The sequence below is a fragment of the Tympanuchus pallidicinctus genome, unplaced genomic scaffold (genome assembly GCF_026119805.1).
Source record: "Tympanuchus pallidicinctus isolate F22 unplaced genomic scaffold, pur_lepc_1.0 scaffold11, whole genome shotgun sequence".
NCBI classification, from domain to species: Eukaryota; Metazoa; Chordata; class Aves; order Galliformes; family Phasianidae; genus Tympanuchus; species Tympanuchus pallidicinctus.
Window position 1 is genome coordinate 8,213,792 of NW_026294627.1, and position 19,840 is coordinate 8,233,631.

The 19,840-nt window shown below is 37.5% G+C and overlaps 1 protein-coding gene across 1 annotated transcript in view; it reads left to right on the top strand.

Annotated features, from left to right (window-relative positions):
* DEUP1 (deuterosome assembly protein 1) overlaps window positions 1–19,840 on the top strand; it is a 33,855-nt gene that overhangs the window by 6,105 nt on the left and 7,910 nt on the right. The window contains exons 3-5 of the mRNA XM_052670408.1: window positions 1,952–2,123; window positions 6,105–6,227; window positions 10,002–10,115. Coding sequence (XP_052526368.1) covers window positions 1,952–2,123; window positions 6,105–6,227; window positions 10,002–10,115 — 409 coding nt within the window. The remainder of the gene's footprint in view (window positions 1–1,951; window positions 2,124–6,104; window positions 6,228–10,001; window positions 10,116–19,840) is intronic.

Below are 19,840 nucleotides of genomic sequence, written 5' to 3' on the forward strand. Positions count from 1 at the left end.
ATGGTGAGATAATAGCACTAAAAGGAGTAATTTGAGGATTTTAAATGAGGTTTTTTTCATGGCCAAGGTAAGACAAGAGTGGCTACTGATGGCACATTTCAACACTTCCCTATACGTGCCAAAGATAAGATAAAGGTAGGCCAAAAGAAAGTCATAAACTGTATAAGCGGGCAGTTTATAAATGTTATCTATTTAAAACAAACAAGCATATAGAAAACTTTAATTAAAACCATAATAGGAAAAAGAAAGATACAAAAGGAAGTTAAAAAAAAAAATTGTTAACTAATATGAGAAAAGGGCCTATAGATAACAGATGCCACTGATAAAATGTGTGGAAAGTAGAGCTTTACCAAAAAGGAAATGAATGAGATGCTGCATCTCGAAAGGTTAAAAACTCAATGCATTGCTCACTGGTTAAAAACAATCAGTAAAAGATTTTCCTTCACTTCAGTGAGATAAATGCCACTTCAGCTCAGTCTTTGTAGTGGTCCAAAAATAGCTCTAAATGTTAATGGAATGAAATTCCCCTTCTTTATTTAACGTAAAGGAATTAGGCAAGAGTGTGCATTGTCTCCTCTTCCTTTTCACAAAACACCAGAATCCTATCTTAAATGGATACAAAGCAGTACGTTGGAAAAATAAAACTGTTAGAAATGTTTCAGTAAAAAGTTTTATTTAATTATATTGTCATTTTCTTTTTCCTAACTGGAATGTTTCATCGAAATTTGAATAGATCCACAAGTTTTAGTTCCAACTTAAATAGAGGCTGCCATTCTGAAATGCCAGCTGTAAATTCACAGATGGAGAGAAACACAGTTCATAAAACGATTGAGTTTATTGGGCAATAAAGCCCCCAAAACACTTAGGGAAAAAATCTCATATACCCAGAAGAACTGTAGAATGTAGATGTAAAATAGGCATTTCTACAAATGGAAATTTTTGGAGTGCTGAAAAAATTGTGCTATTTCTTGCAAAGAAAGTATCCCTGACCAAATTTGTTATCATTCTTATTTCATTTTTTACTAATACTCATTATCAAATACAAAGTTTGAATTTATATGGAATAAAGAAATCTCCATGTTAAAGTTCAGGTGCTTTTTATGTGTCTGCTAAATGGTATATACCATCTGATTTATTGCTCCCATGTAAGTACAAGAAGATGACTAAGAGTATCTTTGACTGCTTTAAGTTGCTGATATCTCATGTATTAGCCATATACCATCATTTTATTCCTTATGATACATCATATTCCTAAAGCAGCAATGCAAAAAATGTTCCATCCCTGACAGTGAAGTTGTACTGCAGAGGACATGATCAAAACTTAGCCTCTTAAGTTTGGAAAATTTCCAATGTTTATGGTCTCCCCAAAACAAGGTCATTTTCAAAACGCCCTCATTTCTGTGCTTCCTGGTGGTATTAAATATGGGTAGTGTTATAGAAGCCTCTTTATTTAAGTTCATTTTCCACAACAGGAAAATAGAGTGTAAATGTTGAACCAGCAATCAAGCATAGTGACTAGCTTTCAAGCTAGCTGTTTAGTAACTTCCTCCAGTAAACTCTTTTTCCACCATTGCTCAACACTTAGTAGGAAGTCCTGTGTCCATAAGCAACTTGATATTGTCCTGCTCTTTTTCTTGGAGCTTCAGCCTGGATACTTTCTACTTACTTATGCTCATACAACACTTTGTCTCTGAGGGAGCAAGAGGATATCAAGCACTATTTATGCTAGACAAAAAGCCAGGAATATGCTGAATATTCAGATTTGGACTTCAGGCAAACTTATGATTTAAGTTTTGAAAGTATCACTTTTCCATTGCTTTCCTTTCTGATGTTGAAAAATGGCTACTTCCATCAGAAGTAAAATGGAGTCTTAGCAATGTTACTACAAATTTGTTTTCTCCCTCACCCTGTATTTAAAAAAAAATGGTTTTTCTCATTATTATTGTTACAGAGCCTCTTCACGTGAAGCTGCTCTTCAGGATGTATTGCATCAAACTGTCATCATAGTAAACAGCAAGAAAGTAGAATGGGAAAGGAAGATGAAAGCTTTCAAAGCACAGATGGATATCCAGCATCAAGAATCAGCAAGTGCCCAAAGCAAACTGGATCAAAAAGGTCAAGAGGTATTTGAGAATATCAGATCTGTAAAAAAGTTTATATCCTGTGAAGAAGTGAGTAGTGTGATCACAATGCTCTGTTTGTAGGCTTATTTGATCTACCATGCAAAAATACCAAACTCTTTGGAGGCCACAAATTATCCTTACTATTTTAATTTAAAGTGGGCTTCTGTTCTGAAAAGTGATTGTAAAAATGTCATTCAAAGTCCCATATTTCTTTTATTTCCTTAAAGTTTAAATCAAATATTCTCAGATTAGCTTTGAAAAGATAATTTGATTTTTTTTCCTAGATGACAATACTTCTACTTTAATCAGAAATTTTAAATGGAAAAATGCAGTTCCAAAAGTTTGACAAAATTATGTCACTGTAATTCGTATTTATACACCATTTTTATCATTTCACATGCTGTACTGGCTTTGAATGTTAATTTCAAACTGAAGGCACCAGCAGATCTGACATCAACTGCAGTTCAAGTCGTGTGTGCTGAGTACTGTCTCAGAAGTATCGGTGAATCCTGGCACAACATTCAGCTCCATTGCAAGACATCTGAAGTTAGGTGTTAGGTGTTTACATGTGGGTGTCCTCATGTGTGCTAGGGGCCAGTGGGAGTCTTGAAATGGATCTCTCTCTCCCTAACAAACAACTGTAGGAACTTGGCCTTTGTCATTGCAGTCAAAGGAGCCAAGAGAATAATTCAGCTAGCCAGTCCTTAAAGCATCAATCCATTTGCCCACACACAGATGTTATCTGAAATATTTTAGCACATTGCAACTGGCTTTCAGCTGCCTCTCCAAAAAAAACTAGGTATCTTGTAGGCTCTTTGTCATATTCCCATGTCTCTGTGAAAATCTCGGATAATTCAAGATGTAAACAATTCAAGCAAAATTCTTATGTTGGGGCACAGCAGCTCATTTCTATAGTTGGGTCAGAAATGCTTCGTTAAGGGATCTTTCATGACAGACTCACATAGTTTTATCATTAATTCATCATATAATATGCAGTTTGATTGCTGCAATCTGGCTTTGTGGTGTGTTTTAACTACTTTGTCAGCAACTGGAGAACTTACAGAAAACTAACTGCAAAATGGCTCAGAATTACGAAACTCAGCTTTGTGCGCTTAAATCTCAACTAAGAAAAATATCAGTTTTGTTATTTTCTGATTGCATTATAAAAAACTTATACGTGTCTTATGGTATAGACACACCTTTATGGATTTTGGGCCCGTCACTGCAAGAAAGATATTGAGGCCCTGAAACGTGTTCAAAGAAGGGCGACAAAGCTGGTGAGAGGTCTGGAACACAGGGCTTATGAGGAGAGGCTGAAGGAGCTGGGATTGTTCAGCCTGGAGAAGAGGAGGCTCAGGGGAGACCTCATTGCTCTCTATAACTTCCTGAAGGCAGGTTGCAGTGAGCTGGGGGTCGGCCTCTTCTCTCGTGTCATTAGTGATAGGACCAGGGGGAATGGCTTCAGGCTGCGCCAGGGGAGATTTAGGCTGGATGTTAGGAAATGCTGCTTTTCTGAAAGAGTGGTCAGGCAGTGGAATGGGCTGCCCAGGGAGGTGGTGGAATCACCGACCCTGGAGGTGTTTAAGGAACGTTTGGATTTTGTGTTGAGGGACATGGTGTAGTGAGAACTATTGGTGATGGGTGAACGGTTGGACTCGGTGATCTTGTAGGTCTTTTCCAACCTTGGTGTTTCTGTGTGTGATTCTGTGTGAATTGTGTAATACAAATGATGCTGACTGTGGCTTCTAACCTGCCTCCATTGTCCTGTACTGAGACATACAAACTCTTTGGATGCATTTTGATGTGAAGACAAGTATTTAATTTTCTGACTATGGACTACTAACCTATAACCTCAATAAAACACATAATTAGATTCACGCTAATATGATTTGGATGCACATTAAGAATTTTGAGATTTAAACTGCTCTTGCCACTACTTTGCTATAGACTTTTTTCTAGTTTTTTCTAGTTTGATTGGTTTACAGGGGTTATTAAAGAAGTCTGATAACTTTCCACAAGGGAACACAGCAGTAAAACCAGAGTAGCCTGGCTTTGTGGAGTTGTTTTGGCTTTGTATGTGTTGCTCTGTGTCCGTGCTTTTGTTCACCATTAGTTTTTCATTTCAGTTATGAATTCAAATCCATAACAAATTCCAAACTATTCTGATTCTGTTTTTAACAAGTTCATGTCCACATCTCTACATTGTTTTTCCTGCTATTCTACTGTTTCCTGCATTGAATTATTCTACCAGAGAGTAAGTGTAATTAAAACTTTCCAGTCATCACACTTACCACAGAATTCTTAAATTGCCTAAATTGGGAATCATTATTTTCACTTAAAGGTGATAGCACTTATCACCTACAGTCCATCAAGCCAATAAATATAGAATTTATTTATAAGATGTCTCGTTTGGATTTTGTGTTGAGGGACATGGTGCAGTGAGAACTACTGGTGGTAGGTGGATGGTTGGACTGGGTGATCTTGTAGGTCTTTTCCAACCTTGGTGATTCTGTGATTCTGTGATCCTTTCTCTCCCTTCTTTTGGTTCTTATCTTCACTTGAACATTATACCTCCTTTAACAATGTACATCCTTAAGAGCTGCCATTTAATTTTGCACAAATAGCATGTTAATATTGACATCGTATCTTTCTGTGCAGATGTTGTCTTAAAATCCCTTGCAATTTTTGTTCCTTCCTAATCTTGACAGAAATAGAAAGGGTTGCTTTTTCTAGCTCTCCCTAACAGTATTTAGACTATTCAGAACAAATTTCTCTATGATAACAATTCTTCTGTAGTCCTCGGTGCTTTTTACCCTTGATACTAATATGAGCAACTGTTTAACGAGCAACCTTCCCACAGAAGGTTTATATTCCTGTTGACTGCAATAAAGTATTATTTTGTGTTAGAGAAATAGTTCCTGATAGGTAATCTGAAGCTCTTAAACCACACTTTTGCACTCATTCAGATGTATAGCATTTTGTTATATTTCAGTAGCAAAAACTTCAGGGATTCATCTTAATTATTTTCTGGTTTTCTTTTTGTTTTTTTAATTTGATTTTGTTTTGTTTTTCCTATAGTGATACTTAGTTACTCTCATTTTGAAAATGGCAGAAAACCGTTGGCACAAGAAGGAGAATCCATTCTTGTTCTAAGCACTTTAGCAATTAAGTGCCTTTAGAATTTAATGTCCAAGTCTGAGCTGCGTCGTGCTCCCTTTAGGAATGCAAGGAATCCTTTAGGATGGAAGGAATTAAACACTCCTGGAATACGATTCCTCTCAGTGTATGCTGAGATGAGAGAGGTGAAATGTATAAGCATTTGAGGGCAGCTCTTTCTAACTCTGAATAGCGGAGCCCTCCTCAGGCTGATGTAGAGTAGCAAACTGTTCAGTGACCACACTTCTGAAGAATCTTGTACTTCTGCTGATACCTTCCTGACTTTGCCATTGACACCTAAGCCATGCTTTCATAGCAAGATCAATAGGCAGAACAGTATTTGGGGTCTAATTCTCAAAGATGCTCTTTGGAACTCCACAATTCCAGAAGAAAAGGAATCACCCCATGCATAACCTTTCATCAAATTCCATTATAGAAAGGAAATGTGCAAGCCTAAAATATTTTAGTGATAATCCTTCATTTTGGTTGATGAAGCACCCTTTAAAATTGTTAACACAAGATGGCAGTAAACAAGTGTAAAAATTTCACATAAGCACAGCGGCAGTGACACTATGGGTAATGGTGCCATAGCAATCTTCAGCATAATTAAGTAGTTGTTAAATGAACCTACTTGAAATGTTAGTTTACATTTGAGGGAGAGCTTAGTTCATCTCCAAGAGATTCATTTTATTAAATGCTTCTTCATTGTATTGATTAAATATTAGAATGTTGAACTTGCACTAGGCAACTCTAGTTTAATGAGAACTTTGGTCACACAGTCATCCTTGACAGATTCTGTCTGTTCCCCTCTGCTTTTATTTTTAGTTTTTGAAGCTGACACGTAGTTATAACAAGCTATTAAAACAAAAAAATCATCAAAGTAGAGAAATAAGTAAAGAAAGCCTAGAGACATCAGTTCGTCTGAACAACTTAAAGAAGAAACTGGAGGTAAGAATATTTTGTTACCACCCTATATTTTCCAGTATGCCTCTAGAATTAATTTCTTGGTTACAGCCGTAAACTCCAAGTATCTGATTTTTCTACAAAAGACACATAAGAAAAGGTGCATAGTTTGATACTCAAGTTTTGTTCTTTCGCTGAAGTTTTATGAGTGTTGTTGATAGTTTTATGAGTTAACATACATCATTTGCTTCATAAACGTATTGATAAATAAATTTTACTTCCTGTAAGCGTACTGGAGAGTATCATATGTTTAGGCATGAGAGTTTTTGCATGTGCAGGATTTTGTCACATGATATCTACCATTTACATAAGTCTTACAGACTTCAGGACAACTTCTATTGTGTAGAGCTAGATAGAATAAGGATTTAAGACTGAAAAACTGTTTGTTATAGATGCATCCTGTTAGCACTTACACATCTGAGGCCATCCACAGCTTTGACTTCAGTGCTTAGTCTCCCTAGGTCACACATCAGCAAGGATAAGGCACTTAAAAATACAGTCTGCAGAACCCAACATTTTGAGTGGGGAATCAGGTAATCTGTGATGTTGAGGATAGGATTCAGTCATATTCTCTATTCAACCAGACACAGAAAGTATTTTAGCTGACTTATTCTTGGATACAGTAAGATGCTGATCTCTAATCAGAATTCCCAGCCTTGACTTCTCAAGAGTTTGAAGTTCCATTATTATCTGCTGAGTAGTGAAATATTTACTGAGCCAATGGGAGACTTACCCAGCACAGAAAATTGGCACTTATAGAGTGAGATTCTACATGGCAGCTTCTCCTCAAATACTCTTATGGTACATTCACTGGCACAGAAAAATAGGATTGAGCAATGTAATCTCTAGCTCTATTAATTTTTCCTTCTGCTTTCTTACTTAGCCAGTACATTTTCTTTGCAAAATGAAACAACTTCCAGAAGAGAAATTCTAGAAACTGTCGAAAAACAGCGTGTAGTTGATTATGTAGAAAATCAACATGAGGAGATCCTGGTTCAAATTCTGTTTGGAGAGAAGATTATTAAACTGAGTGTTTCCTGTACTTGGAGAACAGTCTATCCTCTAGACTGATGTAGCATAGAAGGATCAGAAAAAAAAAAAATCAATATTTTCTCCAGCCATCCTTTACAGATATCATGAAAAAATTAATGTGTGCTTCAAGCATTCCCTGACCTGGTTCTGTAGGGCAAGTAAGCAAAAGAATACCAGTAGAAACTAAGTGTGAGCTACTTGCATAGCTTTTAAGCATGGTGAGGACTTAGATGCTCGTGATTTAGATTTATATATATTTATCATGGTAGACAATTTAAACACTTGGAGAACTTCACAAATGAAATCTTAAGAGCTGACCAATTATAAATACTTTCATACTTAAATTACAATTTAAAAGTATTTCAGGATTTATGTTTTGATCTTGCCTATCCTTCCTGTTATGATGTAACACATAGGGGCAACTTCTGCCACCTTCAGGTCACTTTACATAATACATAAATGATGCCTCTTCCACGTGGGAGAGTCCTTATCATCAGAAAATTTGCTAAGCTTTGGATTTTGGCAGAGCTACCAGCATCTACCACTGCAAGAACAATAAATGGGTTATACATTGATAATTGACTAAACATACCAGTAGTCTGAAACTGCCTGATCCAGCTCATTTGAGAATGACCTCATTCAAGATTAAAATGAGAAAATAATGTAAGACAATTGTATCGTTTGATTAATTAAGCAGTATGAGAAATGATTGCTTGAAATATATACAGAAAATTCTAGTACTTAGGAAATAATCAGTGTTGAAAATCTACTAAACTCAGCAGTCCTTTAGTAAGGCCTTAAGCCTGCAGTCCTCATTTAGCAGACTGAAACTGCATCTGTATGATATTTGGTGAAACTGAAGGTTTTTGTTCATTTAAAATACCAAAGCACACATTATAAAAGCTAAAACTTGTATTAATCTATGTTGAAAAGCAATTGATCTCATTGCAGTAGCTGTGTATGTATGTGTGTATTAGAGGAATATGTCAGTTTAAGATAATTATAAAAACTCATCTCCCTTTTTGGGACCAACGTTTCCATTGTGAAAAAGGCAGATCCTATAAAGGCTCATAAGAGCATTTTGCTTTTCGCTATGTAAACCAATATCACAGAACCACAGAATCACAGTATGGCCAGGGTTGGAAGGGACCTCAAGGATCTTGAATCTCCACCCCCCCGCCACGTGCATATACACTGTAATTTTGCTAATTGTTCATCCAAACAAGAAGAGCTAGAACTTTATTAGCCGTGGAGCTCTCCCATTTATTTGTAGACTACTGCCTTTAAAGTCAGTTGTGACAAGAATACAAGATCTGATATAAGAAAAAATTCGAGCAGTGTAAATGGGAATATAAATACAAATATATATCAATACAAGTATATGTATATAAATACGAAACAATTCTATTTATATATAAGTCTAAACCCAAACACAAAACTACTACTAGCAAAACCTGATTGTAATAACATTTCTTGAAAAGTTTGTGCAAACTAGGTGAAGTTAGGAAAAAAGTCCAGAAACAGCAATTGAACAATTCCACAAGAAGTAACATTTATTCACTGTAGCTGCTGTTCCTTTGCTCAAGAAAAGGAAAACCAAAAAAAGCACTCAAAATATTTGTCTGATTATTAAGGGTTTGATCCCATGCTGATTACTCTCACTTTTCTTTAAAGTCACAGGAGCCGCCTGCCTTCCAATATAATTGGTGTTTTATAGTCATAACTGTAAGATTTACAGCAATTGAAGTGATTTTAAATACTTTGTCATTTCTATTCAGCGATTGAGACCTTGGTGTACTGATGGACAGCTGGCTGAATATGAGCCAGCAGTGTGCCCAGGTGGTCAAGAAGACCAATGGCATCCTGGCTTGTATCAGGAATGGTGTGGTGAGCAGGACTAGGGAAGTCATCCTGCCCCTGTACTCAGCACTGGTGAGGCCCCACCTCGAGTACTGTGTTCAGCTTTGGGCACCTCAGTACAGAAAAGACACTGAGGTGCTGGAGCAGGCCCAAAGAAGGGCAAGAAGGCTGGTGAAGGGCTTAGAGAATGTGCCTTATGGAGAGAGACTGAAGGAACTGGGACTGTTCAGTCTGGGGAAAAGAAGGCTGAGGGGAGACCTTATTGCTCACTTCAAACACCTGAAAGCTGATGGCAACAAGAATGGAGCTCATCTCTTCTCACTGGTGACAGGTGACAGGATGAGAGGAAATGGCCTCAAGCTGCGCCAGGGTAAATTTAATTTGGATCTCAGGAAACACTTGTTTACAAAAATAATTTTTAAGCACGGGAATAGGCTCCCCAGGGAGGTGGTTGAGTCACCATCCCTGGATGTGTTTAAGAACCGTTTGGATGTGGTGCTCAGGGACAGGATGTAGCGGAGGGCTGTTAGTCAGGGTAGTATGGTTGGGTTGTGGTTGGAGCCGATGATCTTTAAGGTCTTTCCAACCTGAGCAATTCTGTGATTCTGCGATTCTATGCTTATTTCACCACGCAACTTTTTCAGATTACCAGCCTCTAAGATTACTTTTTTCCAGAGAGGCTGTCTTGTGGCTGGATGGCTGTTTTATATCATTGGGGTTTTTTTCCTCTTTCCAAAATTATGGAAATATTACATATCAGCTACAGAACTGTGCTTTTCTTATAATGATAAAATTAATAAATTATTTAGATTAAGGAAAAAGAGGAATTTTCCTTCTGCTTAGTAACTTTGTTTTGCTGTATTTCAGGAATTTGAAGCAAAATTGAGAGAATGGGATGAGGAAAAGACAATCTTCCAAAATCATCTCATGTGTTTAGAAGCTCAGCAAAAATTATTGTCTGAGAAATGTAATTCGTTTCAGGTAAAATTCCTACCTTCCTTCTTCAGAAGGAAGTCAAGAATTAAATGAGCTGTTTGCTCAGTTTGAGTTATTTTAATCTATGTTTTGAAATCTAAACACTCCTAAGCTTATAGCAAACGTAAAAATAATATGGACACATTATTTTAAGTAAGAAAGATCCATACTGAAAGATACTGATACATGCAGTTATTTTAATTTTGTTTTTCTTATGTAATACAAATAAATCTCGCAATGAAAACTATGATATTTCCTCTGAAGATAACTGTAAAAAGCAATGCACGTTCCTTTTTAATTTTTCAGGTATACTGTGGACTTAGATTTATTGTCCATGCTATTTACTAACATATGTAGGTTGCTCTGAAAGTAATGTCTTATTCATTTCCATGGAAGTTGCAACAGATACAAAGAGAACAATAACACTGTTGATAGTTCTCAGCTGCAGAACACTATTTTTCAACATATTCATCACCATTAGCTCTGCATTTTTGCCAGGCACAAAGATGAGCCTGCACACCAGACTTGTGAATGTCTGCACCAGCAGAGGTGAGCTGCTGTCACTGTTGCCACTGCAGTGACGTACCACCCACTGCTTCACTGTGCTCACATCCACTGTTTGGTCTCCAGAAACATTCAGTAAGCATTAATGAATGTCAATGTGGAATTTTTTCCACACTGAGAAATTAAATTTCACACCTCCAAACTTCCATGTCAGTCTCCATTTTGTCAGACTGCCATTCTGCTGCTCATCTGTCACATGGCAACAAAATCTGACAGAATATTGGCAGGAAATTTCAACCTCCACTGCCATCCTACCAATATTCAACTCTGACGCTGTGGGTCAACAGAACAAAAACGGGAGGCGTTACTTGCAGAGCAGTCCTTGTACAATAATTGTGATGACAAGTTATGAAATTTAACTTCCACTGTAGATAGAACATCTCACTCCTGTTTGGTCAAAATATGAAGCTCCCTCCAATCTAAGATATCGCCTCACTATTTGAGGATCATAAATGAACATTAACTTCATTTATACAAAAAACTGGATCCCTCTGTGCTGTTCCAAAAGCTCACTTAGATGTGTTTGTTGGATTACTGATACGTTTTTGATCATAGTTTTCATCTTTCAGTTACCACTCAGTCCATTCTTGGTTCTGTGATCCATTTTTTACTTGCCAGTTCACATAGTTCTTTATTGTATTTATTATATAGCCTAGTTGTATAGAATATTTTTTATTGTGTTAAATATTTCCATTCTAGAACAAAGAATACATTTAATGATTTCTTGATGACCTATTGTGCTCTTAAAAAAATTTAAAGAAATAACTTAAATATTATTTGAGCTACAAAATAGCTCAAAATGAAGCATTGGGAAGCCAATTACATTGCTCACTGGTAATGCTCTTTTCCAGTGGGACTAAGCTGATTGAATCTTAATCTGGTGAAACATGTTCTTAATGATTCCTACGAGACTCTTTACCCATATCCACTATTTCCAAGGATGACAGTTACATTTCATTTACAGATGTGGAAAGCATTCTTTTGCTATTACTGAACTTTCATACAAATGGCTGAAAAAAATATGTCTTTGACTTGACAAATCCATTGGCTGGTCTATGTTAAGTTGATTGTAAAGTAGACAAGCTGAAGTAGAGTACTTAAGATGATCATCCACGTTTTTCTGTCAAAGGTCAGATGGCTATCATCAGTGAACTCTCTTTGAAGACAGCTTTCATCACAACTGTAACATCATACGAGTAACATCAGGCTACTTTATTAATGATAAGTTGGATGGATTGTTTCTAAAGCATCAATAGGTTCTGCATCTTTGGTCCAAATTCTCATCTGTAAGATTTTTGATTTCCAGAAGCAAAACTTTTATTTCACCGGATGCTTTGACATCTTTGCTTGTCAAACTCCATAACTTAGATGTTGGGGACCTTAATCTGTTACCACATACATTAGATTTACTTGCCAACTTATATAGGCTTTTTATTTAATATGCAGCCTGTGGTCCATTTCATCCAGCACAAGTTAAGAGAACACAATCAATGAAATCAGAAGGGGTACAAAGAAAGAATTTCTTTTCGCAGTCATTATCAAGGAAATAAAATATATGCAGCACTACTTTTTTTATTTAAATTTTCTTGCTCAACTTGATCTCTTCACATGATATATGCTTTGCAGGTTATTGGTGTCATTTTTCAGCTAATTCTGAATTTCAGTCTTCTGAAAGATTAGTGCTGCTGTGTCCAAGTGGAAGGATCTGTATGGATAATTTTTTAAACAGTTACCATAGTGATTGTGGTTCTTCACACTGCCTATGAATTCACAAATACCACAGTACCTATTTTCTGAAGTTTTCTTTTTGGAATTATTTAATGAGTACAAGAAATTGAAGAAATTGAGTGAACTACTGTTTCCAGAGATGCTGAATGTGCAAATGATTTTTCCACAAGATTAACAATAATGATTAAAAAAAATACAGTTACTGCAGTAACTGAGCTACAAACTGCATGCTGCTCACCTTTTAGTCAAAGGTTAATGCCAATCCTGAGGCATACACACACATCTCCTACTGAGTTCATTATACCGAAGAGAAACATTTCTCTCAAATCATTTTTTATAGGTAACTGCTTTGAGTAGGTCATCATAATCACCTTTTCACTTGTGAGGCTAATTAATATCAAAGTGCTAGGGAAATACACAACAGAGAAAAATTGTTGAAAAAATTCTGTACTCTTGTAAGTTTTAGAAATGTTATTCTCACTGAACATAATGAACTTGAGGCTAAGGAAAGGAAGTGTCTTTTAGAATAGTGATACAAACCTTTTCAAAGGTGCCATCTTTTCTAAGCAAGTCCTGATGAAGAAAATAGAAATTAGCTTAATCACTTCAGTAGAACTGTTTTGACCTGAAAATTTAGATGTAATTATTGAATTTCATTAAAAATATTTTATTGTTTTATAGAAGCGAACTCAGAGTTATCAATTCCAGATAAGCAATAAGGAACAAAACCAGAAAGAGATTGTTAAATATGGCCAACCTGAAAGAGAAAAGGATGGGTTAATTGTTGAAAAGCTAACAGCAGCAGTTAATGAAATGACAATAAGCAGGAACAGATTAGAAGAGGAAAATCTGAAACTCTATGAGGATCTAAAAATGTTCCAAAGCCAGTGCCAGGTAATAATACATCTTGTTTTCCATAAATGTTGTGGAGCATTATTTTGGAGCGTTATTTTAATATGACTATGCTTTAAAAAGTAGTTCTAGGATGCCTATATACAAGATCTGTACAGTTGTTTTTTGTATATTCTTTGCAGAAACACGGAATGAGCTGTGAGCCGTCAATTTTTTGAGTAAGATGTGAAAAACATTTGATATGCAGTAGTGTATCTTATTCTTGTCTGTTTATCTCGATTTTTATAATTTTCCTCTCCCTGTAGCACCATAGAGTGAATTATCTTAATTCACTTGGCTCCTCGTATAAAAATTATTTGTACTGAATGCCTTTATCTGGTTTACATCTTGTTGCACAAATTGCCTTTTACATACTAAATAAGTAGATATAAAAGTCTACGGTATAGTTTATTGTTCTAAGAATATTCTTCAGTGCAATGAATGTCTAGGCTGGCAGCATTGACGCATGAGATTTTATCCTATCTCTAGCTTAACATTTTTCTGTTCCTTTATGGAGACAGCTGCTTGTGCCTCTTCCTTTGATCATAATCTATGGATTCTTACAAGACCGAGATAAGATACCACAGAATCATAGAATGTCTTTAGTTGGAAGGGACTCCAGAGATCATCAAGTTCCAACCCCCTGCCACTTGCAGGGTTGCCAACTGCTAGATCTAATACTGGATCAGGCTGCCCAGGGCCCCATCCAACCTGGCCTTAAACAACTCCAGGGATGGAGCACTCATAATCTTTCTGGGAAACCTGTTCCAGCACCTCACCTGTCTCTCAGTAAAAATCTTCCTCCTGATATCTAATCTAAATCGCCACTCCTTTAGTTTAAAACCATTCTCCCTTGTCCTGTCACAGTCTACTCTTATAAAAAGCTGTTTTCCCTCATGTTTATAAACTCCCTTCAAATATTGCAACGCCACAATGAGGTCTCCCCTCAGCCTTCTCTTTTCCAGGCTGAACAAGGCCAGGTCGTTCAACCTGTCCTTGTAGGGGAGGTGCTCCAGTCCTTGAAATATCTTTGTGGCCCTCCTCCAAAAGCTCTGCATCTTAACTGTTTTGGGGGCCCCAGATTTGGATGCAGTACTCCAGCTGAGGCCTCACAAAGGCAGAGTAGAGGGGGACAATCACCTCCCTTGCCCTGCTGGCCACTCATCTTCTGCTGGAACCCAGGATATCATTGGCTTTCCAGGCTGCAGGCACTGCTGTCTCAGGTTGTTTTTCATCAACCGGGGCCCCTAAGTCCTTCTCAGCAGGCCTAGTCTCAAGGAGCTTTTCTCACAGTTTGTATACATATCTGGGATTACTTCAGCCCAAGTACAGAGCCTTGCACTTTGTTTTGTTGAACCTCACTATATTCACAAAGGCCCAACTTCTAGAGTTTATCAAAGCCTTCTCAATGGCATCCCTTCCTTCTGCTGTATCAACTGCACCAGTCAGCTTGGTGTGACCAATAAACTTGCTGAGGGTGCACTCAATCCCATCATCTATGTCACTGATAAATATGTTAAAGAATACCAGACCCAAGACAGTCCCCTGGGGAACAGTGCTCATTACTGGCCTCCACCTGGACATAGAGCCATTGGCTACCACCTTCTGGCTGCAACTTTCCAACCAGTTCCCTATCCACCGAATTGTCCACCCTTCAAGCCTGTGTGTCTCCAATTTGGAGAGAAGGTTGTGGTGGGTGACCTTGTCAAAGACCTTGCAGAAGGCCAGGTAGGTGACACTGGTCACCTTCTCTTTGTCCATCAGTGCTATCACTCCATCATAGAAAGCCTACAGATTGATCTGGAACGACCTTCCTTTGGTGCAGCCCTGTTGGCTGTCTCAGATCACCTGCTTGTCTCTGATGTGCCATAACTGTCTTGAGAATATATGAAATACTAATCAACAAGAGATTTCAGGATCCTTTCTGCACACTCTTCCATTGTCCTTAATTGCTAGAAATTTCTCAAGATCCAACTTGTTCTGGGCTAATTCTTGGTGTAAGCTAATTCTTTTGATACTATAATGTAGATATTGCACATTCAGCTTATTTCATATTTTGTTTTTAATTTAAAGGCATCGATCATCCTTTGTACAACTTACTGAGCAATCAGAAAATAAAAATGCTGATTTATTACTACACGCACAGAGTCAACAAAGCCAACAAGAAGTGCTAAGCAAGGTACTTCATACTGTTAAGTGTTTCTAGATCTTACGCTGCAATCTTGGATTTTGAAAACTGAAAGCAAAGTATTGTCTGTAATAATTCTTGTTATTTTTGGTAGAGTCATTACTGAAGGTAATAATCAAGTCTGTAACTATAGTCGTGGTTGTTTTCATGTCATACATTCTACAGTGCTGTTGATGACAAATTTACAACAGTAAATCATCATAGAAAGCCTATAGATTGATCTGGAACGACCTTCCTTTGGTGCAGCCCTGTTGGCTGTCTCAGATCACCTGCTTGTCTCTGATGTGCCATAACATATCTTCCAGGAGTATCTGTTCGTGATCTTCCAGGGCACAGAGGTGAGGCTCACCAGCCTGTAGTTCCCCAGGTCTTCCTTTTCTTGTAAATGGGAGTGATATTTCTCTTTTTCCAGTTCCCAGGGACTTCATCTGACAGCTACAGCTTTTCAAATATAATGGAGAGCAACACAGCAACCACATCAGCCAGCTCTCTCAGGACGCTGGGCTGCATGTTGTCTGGCCCTATGAACTTGTACGCATTCAGACTCATGAGTTGGTCTTGGACTTGCTCCACCAATGCAGTGTGGGGGAGTTTGCTCCCTCAGTGGGGAGTTTTCTACCTCGTATCTTCAGCCTTTTTATTAGCAAAGATTGAAACAGATCAATAATAAGATTTTAATTTCTATTTTTTTTTTCCAGTAACATGATTTTGCTTATTAATCTAAGCACTTCAATATTCAGAAATATATTGAGTGGCCTATAGAGAATTTATCTGGAGAAAGATAAATCTGTGATTCTGTTGGACTGGATGATCTTGAAGGTCTTTTCCAACCCTGGAGATTCTGTGAAGATAATCTATTTTTCTTAACTTCATTTAACTTTAGTTACAATATACTTCACAGTAATTAAGATATATGATGAAGGTTTATTTCAAGTATTGTCAAAACAACCAGATCCTGCATATGTGATGTTTATACATTTGATTTGCACATTAGTTCCCCAAGTCACTGGACTGTATGCAAGTTGTCGGTACGCAAGCAAAAAGACCTGCTTTGGGGAATGTGAAAAGGTTGCCACAAACAGTAGTTGGATTAGAATATATTTGGAGCAGGGGGAGCAAGTTAATAAGGGGCACAGGAAAAGTCAATGGCAGCATGCTGCATCCTTCTTTAAGAAAATCTTCAAGGAAATGTTTTTTAGGGACATCCATACAAGGGAGCAGGAAGTGCAGGATCTGTCATGAGCCTGAAGGAGCAGGCAAGTGAGCATATGAATTCTGGATGGAGGACGAGGACAGTTGGATGTGGGCTGGGTGAAGGAAGGAGGAGGAGATGGGAGTCTTGGTGGAGACAAGACTGATTTCCGTGGCAGCTAGCCTGGTAGTATGCCTCACACATCTTCCATGCCTGTGAGTACTTTATGTACGCTTCCACCTGTTTGTTTCATACTATTGGTTAGAAAGAATAGCAACCTGAATGGAAGGTGGATTTGTCGGCTGTGAAGAAAACATGAATTTAAGAAGATCCAAACTGAGACTAAAGAGTATTTCTCAATCTCATGAACTGTTTGACAAACTTTGTTGCTACTGTACATGAGAGGCAGCTTGAGAACATCACACAAGAGATTTGGTTCTTGGAAAGTCGGCATTAAGTCAGACAGTGGACACCAATTTATATAGAAACACAGCATATAACTGAAACAGTTTTGAGCAGAGTTGGAAAACAAAAGCTGATCACAAAAGTTTTGAGTCTTCCTTTTGATATCAAACATGGCAATCTTTTTCCCAAAATAAAAGAGAACATTTTGTGAATTTTTCAACTTCAAACAGTCTCTGAAAAAAGTAATATTGAATTGGATATTTTCTAAACAAAAGCTTATGCTTTCGTTTTCATTTTGGTATTTTTTACTAAGTGCAGTAAATGGTACATATCTAATTTTATTTTTTTTTAAATGATGCGTGAAACTCCTGACCTGAAGTTTCGTACTGCTGTGGCTGCTGTTATTGCTGGTATTACTACGTTTCACAGGAGGAAATACAACTTCTGGAAATGTGCATGGAGACTGCAGTGTGCCACACGTTATTTGACTTCCACTACAACTGTGAAGCATTCCCCTTATACGCTGCATAAACAAATCAGAGGTGTACCCACTCACACCTTAAATTAATGTACTGTGTACCCGTTGTGGCTGTCTCTTGGATGTTAAAGTCTTTAAGATGATCATAAGCAAGTTCCTGCTGACAATTTTAAAAATTCATTAAGCTTTAGTTCGCTAGAAGATGCCCAGACTTGCATTTCCAAGTTTAAAAAGCTATCTCAGGCTTAATTTAACACAGGATTTGATGAATGAATCTGTCTATACAATCCCCATAAAAAAAACCAAAAATGCTTCATATCTGTCTTTGGCAGCTCTTTCAGCCAGAGGAAAACCCTGGGCTTCTTGGAAGGAAGGTCATTCTAATATGAAACCACCTTAATTTATTACTGTTCTCATAGATGACTGTTGGCTTTAATTGACATTGAAATAAGCTTTCTCTATCCCCAAAGTTTTTATCTTTTCTTTATACCTTCTCCACATACTCTCATATTTAAATGTTTTCATGATTGAAGATGATTTTCACTGATGAAGCCAATGTGCTTAGCCTGCTTCTTCAGAAAGTAAAGCATGTGAGCTCCCATAAGAGGTTACTATAAACACAAGCACAAATGAGGTGATTGCTCAAGGCAAAGTGCACTTTCATCATGTGGCAAAAGTGAAGGAACGAATCTCTGTTAGGACTGGAAACCTACTGACACAGCTGGATCTTAGAGGATCTTAAAGGATCTATCCGTTGTAAGGAAGTTTTCACTACCCTGTGGAGATCTCACATCTTTCACCATCTCACCACTTTATCAGCTATTGCAATGGATTAACCGGAAGCAGAAAAACTAATATTTTCAGAAAAATACTTTCTATCAGTTTTTAAAAACCAAGTTAATTAAGTTTGATTTTCAATGTCAAAGTAATACGACTGATTGTGCAGATATTTGGTCGTTAAAATCCATTGCTCTCTTACTCAGGGAGAAGTATGTCAGCCAGCACACACTGTGTAAGGCATGTGTTTAGCATCACTGAAGTCATTGATCTCATAGGAACCAGGCTGATTTTATATCTATATGTGTCTGGAAAAACCTATTCTGTCTAAAATTCTCTTCGTGAGGGCATTCGTTCTTCACTTCTCGTCCCATGCGTCTCCACGCCAACAGTAATATTGTTTTTGTCAAGTACCTGTATGTGTTAAATACTCTATAAACCCACTGAAAGCACTTATTCAACTGCAGTTGGAGTGATCTTGCATTCCCAGCTTTAACAAATGGCCTCTTTTCTTTCACAAACATGTAGAGATTTGCCTACCTCTACATCTGTATTCAGACTAGAACTCTGGTTTCAGATGTCATTTTGCACTGAGCTGACGGAAATTTAAGCCTCAACTGTGAAATTTGTCTCAAGTGAAGGCATGGGATCCATATCAAAGCACCTAAATGTAGGTGGCATGTTTCTCCAAGATAGCAAACAGCCCCAGCAATCTTATGGATTACAGCAGAAAGTGGAGTTTCTGTAAATAATCGGTGGTTTTGGGGGGTGGGTGGGGAGGAGATGTCATTTCACTGTGTGAAAGATACCATAACTGTAGGCACCCAAGTCTGACAGTTCTGCTCTCACTAAAGTAAGCTGCAACATAACTGTAATAACTGTTATTGAACACGTAAGAAACCAGTTCTGGAGAGGAAAAAAAAAAAAAAAAAGAAAGATCACAGACTTTACTGTGGGTTTACAGAAGAAATTAGTTCCAAAAAGGTCAGAACGCAAAATGGAAAACAAAAATAAAACAAAGCCTGTGGTTTTATTACTCACAGCGTCCGTCTTCAGTTGGGGCGGTGCTTTTTCACTGCGCCCTTCAGAAAAATAAGAACAGAATGGACTTTAAAACAGGCCAAAAAATACATAAATCATTCTCCCATGCCCTGAAAAGCAGAAGAATATTTATTTAAATGAAAAGCAGGAAAGAAAGGAGAACAATTTTAGGTGATCTGGAAAACTGGAGGACTTGGTAAATGTTCCCAGGCAGTTTTATCTTCAAATACAAAAACAAAAATTATAGTAGCCTACTTGAAATGTGCTATCCTGCAGCATTCGGAGTATCTTAGCCACTGCAAATTTAGAATCAAAGAAAAGTGCATTCTTGCTTAGTTCTCCTCACTGTCCATTTATGGAGTCCTCAGTCTCACGTTGAAGGCCCAGTGTGCTTATGGATTAGCAGAGTTCATTAAGACTGCACAGCCATCCTCTCCCAGAACCGAATGTTTGAACTGATGTCAGAA